Raw genomic sequence first — 13,181 nt, 5'->3', positions numbered from 1 at the left:
AGGACCTACCAGGGTCCTAGGCTTAGCCTCGAAAAGAGGTCTTTCCTGTGGGAAATGCTCAGTAGTAATGGTGGTGGTAGCAAGAACTACAGTTATTATCTCCTGGGCACCATGCCACCCAGTTCCTACAGCTTACCTTGTTGAATGTCCCTAAGTCATGTGACAGGTTGATTCGTCCCATCTCATGGACTGAACAACTAAACATTAAGGAGATGATCGTGCAGTTGGCTAAAGCTAGCACAGCTTTGGTGGTGCCCTTCATCTTAACATTTTTAGCTAAGAAATTTGGGTTCTGCTTGTAACACTCTTACAAAGCGTCGCCTCCGTTGGCACAAGTGCTCTCTGGGCACATGTCTACAGGGATGCCCTCAGTGCCTGAGCTGTGAAGGGGAAGCCAAAAAGCGAGCCTCTACCTCTACCAAGCCTCCCAGTGTGGCCAAAGAAACGCAGCTTTGAAAAGCTGGTATCTTGAAAGAAAAACATTTCTAAAAATTTAACGTTTAAGCTGATTTTTTTTCAACATTTGTATGTAAATTACTTTAACCTCAGTCGTTGGCCTTCCGTCCGGGTCTTATTTCATATTTCACTATACCTTGAAAAGGGGCGTTTGCTTCAGTGTATGAAATCAAGACAGCATTCATTCTCGCTCCCTGAGAGTGAACTCCCTTGAGGTCCATCCCATCTCAGGGAAGATGAAGCCTGGGGCAGCAGACACAGCGGAGCTCCAACACAGCAAAGAAAGAGCATGTGTAGCCACTTCACAGCAGGGACCGGGGCAGAGGGAGTGGAGATGTGCTGCCATTTGCTACAACCCCTCCCCAGAAAAATTAATTCCTCCTTTCATTCAGAAAGTCTATTGTCTCATACCTTAAGCAAATATTATTTTGTGCACGAGTCTATGATGTTTGGGAAATGCTCAAGTTGACTGAAAGCTTTCAGGGCTGGCAAAGTGACTCAGTGCATAAAGGCACTTGCCACCTAACCACGCAAGCTTGAAGACCCAACTTTGATCACCAGAATCCACATAATATAGGGAAGGAGAGAACTGACTCTGCAAAGTCATCCTTTGACTGCCACATCTCTGCTTTAGTACACATACCTCCCCTTACACACACATGCACACACACATAATAATAGGAAGGAGAAGGAGAAGAAGAAGAAGGAGGAGGAGGAGGAGGAGAAGGAGAAGAAGAAGAAGGAGAAGAAGAAGAAGAAGAAGAAGAAGAAGAAGAAGAAGAAGAAGAAGAAGAAGGTGGCATAACTTTAAAAAGGGGAGTCAGTAATCTTAACTAACAGCAAAAACTCATGGGAAACTGTTTTGTCCCTTTTGTCATATAAGCAGGACACTAAACAAGACGGTAAGAATGCCATAAGTTACAGCTGTTTGCTGTACAGCTCTGGCCAAGGAGACAGTTACATAAACAGGAAGTGGTGGTTGTTTTGGTTGCTGTATGAAAAGGTGGTATCTGGCATGGGTTAGCAAACTTGGCATAGGTGGAATAGTCCTCATCCAAACGTCCAGAATCTGAGATGATTGAAAATCCAACATTTTTAGTGCAGATGCAAGGGCCATGACTTGACTTCCTGGTGGTTCATTTGCATAGGAATCTTGCTTCATGAGCGATGTTATTTTAAAAATCTCTGAAATTGGGCTCATCAGTTAAAAGAGCACACTGCCCTTGCAGAGTACACAAGATTCCCTGCCCCCACTTCCCGTGTCTCAGAACCACCTGTGACTCCAGCTCCAGAGGGAGCCAATGTCTCTGGCCTCAGCGAGCACCTGTACACACACGCACACAGCCACACGCAGACACACTCATAATCTTAAAATGAGTCTTCATAGAATTTATAAAATTATTTTCCTGCTATGTATATATAAAGACATGTATGAAGCATAAATGAACTTCATGTTTGTACTTAGGCCCCGTCTCCAATACATGTGTGTGTGCATTCATATTCAAAAATTTGGAACAATCTAGAATGTGAGTATTAATGGTCCCAAGCATTTTGGATAAGAGCAGCTTGATCTGAGCTTGGGCTCACATGTCTGGCACTGTGATTGCTGCTGTGATTGTTCATGCCAATTCAACGTATATTTTCTGTGTAGTGGGGACGGCATGGAGCAATGAGCAGAGAAAGTTTGGGAGAGGTTTTTGTATGCTAGATCTGGAAGAGAGAGTAGGAATTGGCCAAAAAGACATAACAGAATATTGCAAACCACACAATATACCAACGTCCAGGATACAGAACCCCCTGGCAGTCAAGGGCAGCAGCAGTTGGAGGGGTTTGCTGAGGTCAGACCACTGGGTTCCAAGGAGAGGAGGGGCGCCATAAGCACTTACTTTCAGTTCCTCAGCAGACAGTGTGCTGCAGGAAAGGAGCCCAGAGGAGGCTGAGGGAGACCTCAGCAGGTGCACAGAGGTCATGGACCTCATCAGGGGCATAGAGTTCATGACTGCGCACAGAAGCCACTTGGCAGCCCTTGCTGTGGGTAGGGACCTGAACTGGTGAGGTCCTAGTGAGGGTGGATATTGGAGGGTACAGATGTGTACCACCGACATAACTCTGCCCAGAGGCTTTCTGGGTACCCTAGGGAGCATGCTTCACCACAAGAGGGGTCAGAACTTAAAGTGTGGAGCCTGAAGACATGAACCAAGCAGCCTAAGGGAGGCCTTGGATGAGTATCAAACTAAGGAGCAACCTAGTCCTGTTTGTGCTGTCACGTGAGCTAGGTGGAGGGACAGAAACAGACAGATGGGGCAGCTCCATAAGTCAGTGAACCATGAAGGCAATGCTTCCCAAGAAAGAGCTCTGGGTGTGACAAGCACGTGCTGCACTCCTCCGAGGCACACCCTGCTAAGCATGACTCTTGTAGACAAGCTTGCAACCTAGACAGGCTCAGCACACCCAACCCTCCTCTCCAGGGCCAGATGAGTTCAGGGAACACTAAGGAGAACTACAAGCTCTCTCCCAGAATGCTCTCTGAGAGCTGGTCTGACCATGACCCCTCCTACTGCGGACCATGTTTAGGAAGCTGTGATGGCTCCATCACAGAACCAAGGGCTTGCTTCCACTTGGTTTTCAGCGCCACCATGATGAGACGAGTGACGCTCTGTTGAGTTTTGTGCTTGTTCGCTATTTGGTTTTGCTGTTCTACACCCAGAGCCAGTGAACCACATCCCTAGCCCTTGGGAGGACAGGGGCTACTGTTGTGTTATTTTGTTTTTTGGTTTTTTTTTGTAAAAATTAGTTTTTGTTAACTAGCATCAGAGTAACAGGTTTAATTAGAGCATTTTCAAATAGACTTTGCTTTTGTTAACCTTTTTCTCTCACTCCCCTCCCTGATTTTCCTGTGCTTCTCTTACTGCTCCCCTTTCTCCCATTGCCGCCCTTTTGTTTTCCCATCATATCTTACATACATTACCTTACCTTTTATGTCTCCCTATCCCCCAAAAGTGTTTTTCCCCTCCCAATGGTCCCCTTTCTTGTTTCATAAAACATGTGCACACACCTATATACACTCACAAATGCACAATCATGCTCATAACACACACCCACACATGCATACACATTCATATACACACTCAGCACATGCACATACATACAGACTCACACACATATATAAAAAGTAAAGTCCGGGCTTCACATACAAGACAAAATACACAGTATGTCTTTCTGAGTCTCCCAAGCTCTTGGTTTTTGAGACAGGATTTTACTCTGTAGCCCAGGACCTTGCAGCCTTCCTGCCTCTGCTTTCGCCAAGTACCCAGATTATAAGCCTGTGCCTAGCCAGATATGTCACTCCCTGGTGGTTTGCTTTGTACAACCTTTTGTCCATGGCCAAAGTTATTGGGGAAAGTTATACCTCAGCTGCATGCGTGAGGTATATGATAAACTACTGTGTGCCCTAAAGGCCCCTCCATCTGCCCAGCCCCATGCAGTGTAACCAGTCATGAGTGGATCCTCCAGCCCAGCAGCAATGGTCACACCCCTGGCCTACTCGGTGTGTACCAAAGTTAGGTTCAGTGACCACTAAGTCTCACAAAGTGGCTCCTCTGTGACAGGTAAGGAATTAAGGTTGGCAGCATGGCCACTTGTAGGGAAGGACTTGAGCATAGTACCAGATTCTGACGCATGTCAGTGTAGGTAAGTTGGGCCCTGTCAGCTGAAAGGATGTGCGACTTTAATAATGGCAAATGTGTGGTCATCGTGGCAGGTCCTGTGAAAAGTTCCTTTATCAGCTCCTGTTTCCATGGCACATGCTTTCCCGATGCCATCCTACCTGGGCTGCCGAGGAGCCTTGTTGAGAATACCCTGGTCAAGAAGCAAGTTAGTAAATGTTTACTGAATAGCGCTCTCACTATGCTGAAGCCTTAAGTTGATGCTCTGTGGGTAGCCAGGAGGCCTAGCTCCACGGCTGTGGTCCCAAGGTGCACACACGCGATGTTCTGAGTTTCACCTAACGTGCCCTGACTCACATCTTCTCACCCTCCTTTCTGCCGCAGATCCTGGCGCCCCTGTGAAATTGCCTTGTCTGCCAGTGAAACTGTCGCCTCCGCTACCTCCAAAGAAAGTCCTGATCTGTATGCCTGTCGGGGGCCCAGAGCTCACCCTGGCATCCTACGCAGCCCAAAAGAGCAGCCAGCAGGCCGTGGCCCAGCACCACCACACTGTCCTGCCGTCCCAGATGCAGCACCAGCTGCAGTATGGCGGCCATGGCCAGCACCTCCCGTCCTCCACCGGCACCTTGCCCATGCACCCCTCGGGCTGCAGGATGATCGACGAGCTGAACAAGACGCTTGCTATGACCATGCAGAGGCTGGAAAGGTAATGGCAACGGGAAGGGGGTTTCCTCAGTGGGGGACAAGCTGGGGGTACAGAGTGAAGCCTCTGTCCTTTCCCTTGAAGGAACATGAAAAGCCTTGAGAGTAAAGTCAGAGCTGAGTATTAAAGGAACATATGAGGAAATAATAGGATTCCATTTTCAAACTAATGAGTGATCACATTTAAAAAAAAAATTTAAAGTGAGGAATGGGTAAGGAATACCCTTGCAAGCATGAGGACCCGAGTTCAATTCCCAGCGACCATGTAAAAAAAAGCCAGGCGTGGTACATGCTTGCAGTCCCAGCAATGAGGAACCAGAGACAAGAGGATTCCCTGGGGCTCCTCACCCAGCCAGCCTAACTCACTTGGCAAGTTTCAGGCCAGTGCCAACCTGTCTTAGAAAACAGTCTGGGAGGTGCCCAAGAAATGACAACCCTGGCCTCCTCACGCACATGTATGTGACCCTGCAAGCACGCATTCATACAAACACACATGCACATGCACATGAGTACCATGTATATATTCATACATACTAGGCCATATTGTTTCCCTAAACCTCCACTTGGAGAAATAATGTGCATATGTGATATTTAACAGTGATCTTCCTGCCCCAATATGGGGAAATAGGGAGAGAATAACTTTATATTCATATTATATATGGCTTACTTTTAATTTTGTGAATATTCTGTGATGTTGAAAACAGTTTAAATGCAACAGGAAGAGAAGAGAGCTGGCAGGAGGGGATGGCATGGCAGGGGTAAGCAGAATAGAAGAGTGGAAAGATTTGCCCTCGTTCCTGCTGAAGGAGGAAGCAAAGCACTGGCGCCTGGTGCTATGCATGTGAGGAGCCACTGGCATAACCCCATCCTTCGCCAGAAACTGTGTCCACATACACTTTTCCTACAAAGAATACTCTCCCCCAGCAAATCTGCAGTCTGACACCCTTTCTGACAGTGGTATGCCAGGACTAGCTGCCCCCCCACCCCACCTCAGGCCTAAGGAATTCTGGGATTTCACAGCATGACTCCAAGGCATACTGCTTGACCTTGAGCTTGCTAAAGACAGGGAGAAAGTGTTTTCCTCTGAGGCGAGGGGGTATATCGCCAAGGGTAGTGATGGCTGCCTACTGAGACACACAGACAGGAAAACTGTTGTCTAGAAGGCTTAGTGGACTACTAGAGTAGAGAGGCAAACACAGGCTTACTGTGAGCCACCTTTCTGCCTTCACTCAGTGTGCATGGAGTGTCTGCATGTATTTGCAGCATGTGCATGCCTGGTACCACAGAGGCCAGAAGAGGGTGCCAAATTCCCTGGCAGTGTGGAGTTTCAAACAGTCGCAAGCAGCCATGTGGGTACTGGGAACCAAACCAAGGTCCTCTGTAAGAGCACTAAGCTATCACACCAGCTCCTGAAGTAATCAATCTTATTACTTTTTTTTTGTTTCTTTTAATTTTCAGTCTGTCACTAATGGATACATTCATAAAATGCAACGTTCTTTCTTTTAAATGAAGCCTCTTAACGCTCAATGAACAAACAAACAAAAAGATCAGGCAGCAATCTGTCTGATTGCTATGGAAGTGTTGAAAAGTGTGTTCTCAGTTTCTGCAGTGTGGGTGCAGCAAAGTAATGAGAGGTTTGTGAGGCAACCCTTTGAGTAGGTGGCACTGGGGAACCCATCTGACCCTGCCGTATAGTTTATTTACAGTGTGGGCTCACCAGGCGTGGGGGAGGGGCATAGAGCACAGGGACGAGAAACTTCCCGGGTCTGTATTTATCAACAGGCACAAGGGATTTCAGATTTATCCCACCTCACGGGCAAGTGAGCGCGTCCCAGAATCAGGATTTGGATGTCAGACATGCTGCTTATTAGCAGTGGGACCCAAAAGTGTGTCGAATAGCCACAGTGAGCTTTCACTCCTTGTCCATAAAACAAGGATAACACTAACACCAGGGCTCTCTGTGATGATCAAATGATTTATTCAGTCCTAATCAGTCAGTTCATTGCACAACATGCCATAAATGTCCAAGAAATGGCAGTGAGCATTAAGCAAAATTATATAGCGCATAAAACTATTCTTCAAGGTCTCTAAAAGGTACATTGTAAATGGATTTGATCCGACTTATTGGAGGCTCTGTGTGTGTGTGTGTGTGTGTGTGTGTGTGTGGTGTGTGTGTGTGTGTGTGTGTGTGTGTGGTGGGTGTGTATATGTGTGTGTGGTGGGTGGGGTGTATGTGTATGTGTGGTGTATGTGTGTGTGTGGTGTGTGTATGTGGTGTGTGGTGTGTGTGTGTATGTGTGGTGTATGTATGTGTGGTATTTGTGTGTGGGGGGTGTGTGGTATGTGTGTATGTGTGGTATGTGTGGTGTGTGTTTGTGTGTGCAGTATATGGTGTGTGTGTGTGATGTATGTGTGGTGTATGTGCTTTGTGTGTGTGCTATATGTGTGTGCTGTATGTGGCATGTGTGTATGTGTGATATGTATGTGGTATTAGTGTGCTTTGTGTGTGGTATGTATGTGTGTTCTGTGTGTGTGTGTGTGTGTGTGTGTGTGTGTGTATGTAGTAGGGGGATGTGGTGTGTATGTGGTGTGTGTGTGTGGTATGGGAGGGGTAGGGGGAGTGTGGAGGGTGTGCGGTGTGTGGTGTGGGGCAGTGTGGTGTGTGTTCCAGTTTCCTTGAATTGCAAGGCTTTATTTATCTCCATGGATGATCTGCATGTTTTTGAAAACTGATGTTTTTAGCGTTTTAAATATTTTGCAGGGTTTTTTTTTTATCTCTATAGTAAGCTCTGATATGTGATTGGCATCGATTCTAGAACTTGCACTTTTCGATTCCAGCCAGCCACTCACTTTTTCTGAGGTCAGTCTGTTTGGTGATCTCTGTGCTCTCATTTCCTGTGGGCAAAATGAAGTGGGATATGAAGGATTCTAGAAAGATCTTCAAGGGGGCTATGCTTTTAGAGAAGTCTTTTCTTCCTTGATTAAAGGCAGACTCACCCCTGGAGTTACTCACACAGAAGCTAGGGTCAACCATGGGGAAGCCCCACATCTGACTGTCGGCAAATCCCATCCATTCTGCAGTGCGGAGATGCCTGCAGCAGCAGTCTGCCCACTGCTTCTGCCGCTCCGCTCTCCTCTGTCGCCCTCACCTGTGCTGCTATGGTCCTCTCCTGCCCCAGCACTGCTGCCTCACCCCATCCCCAGCACAGTGCTCAAAGAGACAGTGGGGCCCACGGGCGGTCCATGTACATGTTTGCCAGAGGTGCCCTCAGAGTCCCACAGACTGCGCGGCCCAAACAACACCGACATAGTGTCTCCTACCTCCAAAGCTGAAAGCCCAAGATCAACATCCAACAGGGGACGCCTTTCTCTGTCATCTCAAGGTGGAAATGAGGGGTGAGAGCAGTCAAGGGTGAGAAGTGGGGCTGCATCTGCTTTTATAACAAACGTACTCTCATGCTAAGGACCCTACCACCTTGATAATGGCAATCTGCTCATGAAAGCAGAGTCTCCATGATCTAACTATGTCTCAGCAGGCCTGCCCTGGGGGTTAGGTTTCTAATGGATGGATTTGGAGGACATTATTATTATTATTATTATTATTATTATTATTATTATTATTATTATTTCTCTTCTTCCTCCTCTTCTTCTTTCTCCCTCCTCCTCCTCCTCCTCCTTCTTCTTTTGGTTTTTCAAGACAGGGTCTCTCTATGTAGCCTTGGCAGTCCTGGAACTTACTCTTTAGACCAGGCTAGCCTTGAACTCACAGAGATCTGCCTGCCTCTGCCTCCCAAGTGCTAGAATTAAAGCATGTGCCACCGCTGCCCTGTTTTAGGGGAACACATTCTAATCATAGCCTGATCCATCAACAATTCTTCGCTCAATAACTGCTAATGAAACAATGAAGAGGAAGGTCCTCTCAGCAGAGCCTGAGTCCCTGGGAGGTTGGACTGAGTGAGCCTGTCTGGGAAGGATACAGGGTAGGAGCAGCATTTCCAACAGGGTGCTCAGCTGTTTAAGGGGGAAGGCATCTCAGGGTCCATCTTCTCTGACAGATAAAAGAGAAGTATGGCCAGATGGTGGGAAGGGAAGAACATTCTAGTCGTTTCAGAGCAGAGTGTACTGCTACGCTTTCTCCAAATGAGTGAATGAGATTTTTCCGTATGAAAAAGGGCTCAGTTGGCAGTTACACTCCAAGGTTTTAGAAGATTGATCATAGAAAATGAGAGTAAAGGAGTGATAATAGAAAATTGTCGTCCCACATAAGTAAGAGCCTCAGAGCCTTGGTGAGGACACTTGGAGAGCTCTAAGAAAGTTTGGGTAGGAGAGATGGCACATAACCTGGGAATCCCAAACTCTGGAGGCAGAGCAAAAAGATTGCAAGTTCAAGTCCAGCCTTGAAACCTGTCTCAGAAAAAACAAAAAGCGGGGGAGGGAAGGAAGATAAAATATCCTGCCAGCAACAATGCTTCCAGTGTACCTAGTACTGAAGAAAAAAAAAAAAACAGTGAGGTCATGCAATATGCTAAGGGCCTGTTCCAGTCCCTCTGCTCTGCATATGTTGAAGTAGGTTATTAACTCTGGTGTGAAAGTTATTAGAAACAGAACGGCTCTACCTCAACTCAGACGTCAGGGAAACATCTGTTTTAACACAGACAGTCCAGAGTGAACAGGACCAACCTTTCGCAGGAAGGCCTACAATTCCTGGCAACACCTATTGAGCACTGAATGCCACTTACTGTGACAGACACACAGAAGTCAAACAGGGAGTAGGGGTCTAGCTCTGGGTGGAGAGTGCTTGCCTAGCAAAAAACAAACACCCAGGTTCAATCCGCAGCACTACATGAAACTGGGGGCAGTTTGTATTCACAGCCCTCAGAAGTGGAGCCAAGAGTGTCAGGTCAAGGTCATCCTCAGCTTCGCTGCAGGTTCCAGGATACCTCGGGCTATGTGGAAACTTGCCTCAAAAGGCATGGTATTTTGTTTGAGATTTAATAACTATAGGCATATAACACCATTTGTTTATGCAGTCCCTTTTTGTTTTTCCATATTAGCTAGGGATGATATTATTACTTGTTGAGATTAATGAGAAGGGAATCATGTTTAAATTGGACACAAGAAATTGAAATCCACAGCATAGCCCTGTCCACCCCCCACACCCACAAAATTCCTCCAATCTCTACTAATAGCCCTAGAGCAGATCCATTTCACTTCACAGTATTATTTTCCTTCATGTTGTCTCAAGGTCACAGGAAATTCTAAAGACTAATAACTTGGTCCTGAACTTGGTGGTCCCAGGGTTTCTCTCGGCCTTACTAGTATGGCGCATTGACTGCATCAGCTTCCATTTGTGTGTGTATGTTTTTTAAAAGATTTATTTATTTTCGTAATTGTATATATAAGCACTCTATTTGCATGTATGACCACATGACAGAAGAGGGCATCAAATTTCATTATAGGTGGTTGTGAGCCACCGTGTGGTTGCTGGGAATTGAACTCAGGACCTCTGGATGAGCAGCCAGTGCCCTTAACCACTGAGCTAACCCTCCAGCCTCATCTTCCATTTGTAATGTCTTGCCCTCAGATCAGAATGTCGCATGTCAAATAGCAGACATGATTCATTGCCCTAGCCAAATGAAACTCCCAAGGTCTCCGGGTGACTCACTGATGAACTGGCACTGATTTGAAGTTGTATTTTGTTTGTAGCACAGCGAAGGGCACATGTCACTACATGCAATGTGCTTCTTGGGGTGGGGGTGGGGGTATTCTTTGTTATTCAAGAGAGCTTCGAAATCTCATGCACTTATGGCTCAACATTTGCCCCTGCTTCTTGAAAGCCAGATTTATCAATCTCCCATTTCATGTTAGCTCTTAGATCTCAAGGTATTGACTTACCCCCTAAGTGTCTCCTACACAAAGTGTTTTTTCCGCTTTAACTGCTATTCCAAGGGGTGTGATATGGTCTCGGTGCAAGGTGATCTGATGAGCAAGACCTCTCCTGGCTGCACAGTGGGCAAGCCAGCTGGCCTGCAGCACCCTGAAATAAGATAACACCTGTGAGCACAGCGGCATCTCTTCCAGTTGTGAAACTAAAACTCTCTCTGAACAAGATGGCTCTGGGTTGGGAACCACTGACCTGGAGCATCCACGGCGGCTTTCTCAGGGTGGTACTCTGTGAGTCTTTTCAAAAGCAACTTCAGTATTAAGCCCAGGATTTTGCAGTGGACCATGAGTGACAAAGAGTCACTCAGGTCCTATTGTGTGGAGTCTTGATTTGCAGTTTCTCAGACTGGCCTTCTGGAAGCTAAATGTACGCTAATTACTTGGGTTCCACCCTAGATCTTGAGCCTTTCTCACTATGCTGTCCAGATCCATGGTTTTCTCAACAGCTCTATAGTAACCCAAAGCATCACCCCCAGTTCCCAGCATCCTGCTCCTCTCTCTGAGGATGAACGGGTGAAGGACATCAGATCTGTCTTAAACCTTCATTTCAGAACTCTTTGACATTGAACACTTAGTTACTTCTGGGTCAAATAGACATTAGTGCTCAGGGTTTGTATGCACAGGCCCTCTTCCCATTGGCTGAATAACTCTAAAAAGCAGCACAGATAAGCATAAGACACACCATCCTAACCTCCTAGGAGGCCTTTGTGAATTCTTACTGTGCTTTGAAGATATTGATAGAATTTAACACATTTACATGAGCCTATCTGTGCTTTAAAAAAATACCATTAATGGGTAGATAAAATTGTGATTTTTTTTTCCCATTATCAGTAGAAAGCCCACAGTATTTGTCCAGGGTCACAGAACTAGAAAGAAACAAGCATTACTGACTCAGGCAGTAGGATGATAGGGCCTGAAACTCTCAGTTGGGTTTCTAAATCTCATGTGTGGTGTTTAAATAGACACCACAGGCTTTAGTCTCCCACAGGAAAAGGGGGATCTCTACTCCCCATCGTCTGAGGAGCTCCAAAGAGTATAACAAACATAAGTGGGTGGAACATGTTCACATTGCTACTTAAGTCCACTAAGGAGGTGTCCCAAAACAACCTCACAGCTAACGGGCCATCCTCCAAGTGTCTCATGAAAACACGACATCGGTGTTTGAATCTTGTTTCATCTTCCCTCAAACATTCAGACCAGGCCAGTGAGATGACACAGGAGGTAAGGGCACATCCTGCCAAGCCTGAGGACCCGAGTTCAATCCCTGGGACCCACATAGTGGAAGGAGAGAACCAACCCCTGAAAGTGGTCCTCTGACCATACAGGCACAGTGGCATGTGTGGCATATATCCACATAAATAAATAAGTATTTTCAAACCATGCAGTGTTAAGAAAGGTATAGTGACTATCTCCATTTCATAGATGAAGACATAAGATCATTATTAACAATATGAACCTGAGTCTTCTCCCTCCAGGCCTTGATTTTTTTTCCCACTAACCATGTCTCTACCTTCTCCCCAAAAGCTAACAATGCTCATTATTTCCCCTAACACCCAGTCTGAACTCTCTCTTCCACAAGCACGCTGGGTAGGAGATGCAATATACACAACAAATTCACAACAGTGGGCTATAATAATCTTCATAATGAAAAGCAAGGGTAGCAGATGTTCCTACAACCCACCTATCCTTTCGCAATGCAGTTTGCTGCGAGGAGCACCAGGATGAGAGTTTATTAGGAAACATACAGTGGGTTTGAATTCTAGACTTGGGTGGTGTGACTGTTTTTAGGTCATTTGGATGAGTACAGCTCGTGGTTGTGGATGAGTAGCTGTGCAGAGGGGGCAGGCTGAAGATGCAAGAGAGAGGACCAACCATTACCGAGCTGTACGCTCCAGCCTTGGGTGATAAAATATTGTCACCATCATCCGACTACTACCCTAATCTATCTTCTTTCAGGGTCCCATCCCTGCTTTACAGGGTAATTACCTATTGGTTCATCATTTGTTTTCTCACTAACAATTAAGCTCACGAGGACAATGATCTGATTTGTCCTCGGGGTCTCCCTAGAAGCTAGAACAGCCTGAGAGCTTTTGTTTTTGAAAATCAATGGACAAGAGAATTTGACAAAAACGGGAGACCTGATGTTCACAAACTAAATATTAGGTGGAGAGGCATTTGGAAAGCTTGAGCGTAAAACTGTTCTATTTTGGAGAGAGGCCCATGTGCAGAACTCTCTTCATTATATCCTCCTCTCTCAATGGGAAAGTAAAAGCTATATCCGCTCTTCCTTGCCCCACCTCTACCAAGAATATCATTGGAAAATTCAGCTGTCAATCAAGTAGGACACAAGAGATCTTGTCTCAAAAAATAGAGAGAAATTAACATACCTAATGTCAACCTCTGACCTCTTCATAT

The 13,181-nt window shown here is 46.1% G+C and overlaps 1 protein-coding gene across 8 annotated transcripts in view; it reads left to right on the top strand.

The window, feature by feature from the left end:
• Positions 1-13,181, top strand: part of PHACTR1 (phosphatase and actin regulator 1) — a 461,758-nt gene that overhangs the window by 393,745 nt on the left and 54,832 nt on the right. For all 8 annotated transcript variants that reach the window (XM_084794583.1, XM_084794584.1, XM_084794581.1 and 5 more), the window contains one exon: positions 4,506-4,827. In XM_084794583.1, coding sequence (XP_084650709.1) covers positions 4,506-4,827 — 322 coding nt within the window. The remainder of the gene's footprint in view (positions 1-4,505; positions 4,828-13,181) is intronic.

Source organism: Acomys minous (genome assembly GCF_964271855.1).
Source record: "Acomys minous genome assembly, chromosome: 9".
Classification (NCBI taxonomy): domain Eukaryota; kingdom Metazoa; phylum Chordata; class Mammalia; order Rodentia; family Muridae; genus Acomys; species Acomys minous.
This window is presented reverse-complemented; position numbering and strand designations above follow the sequence as displayed.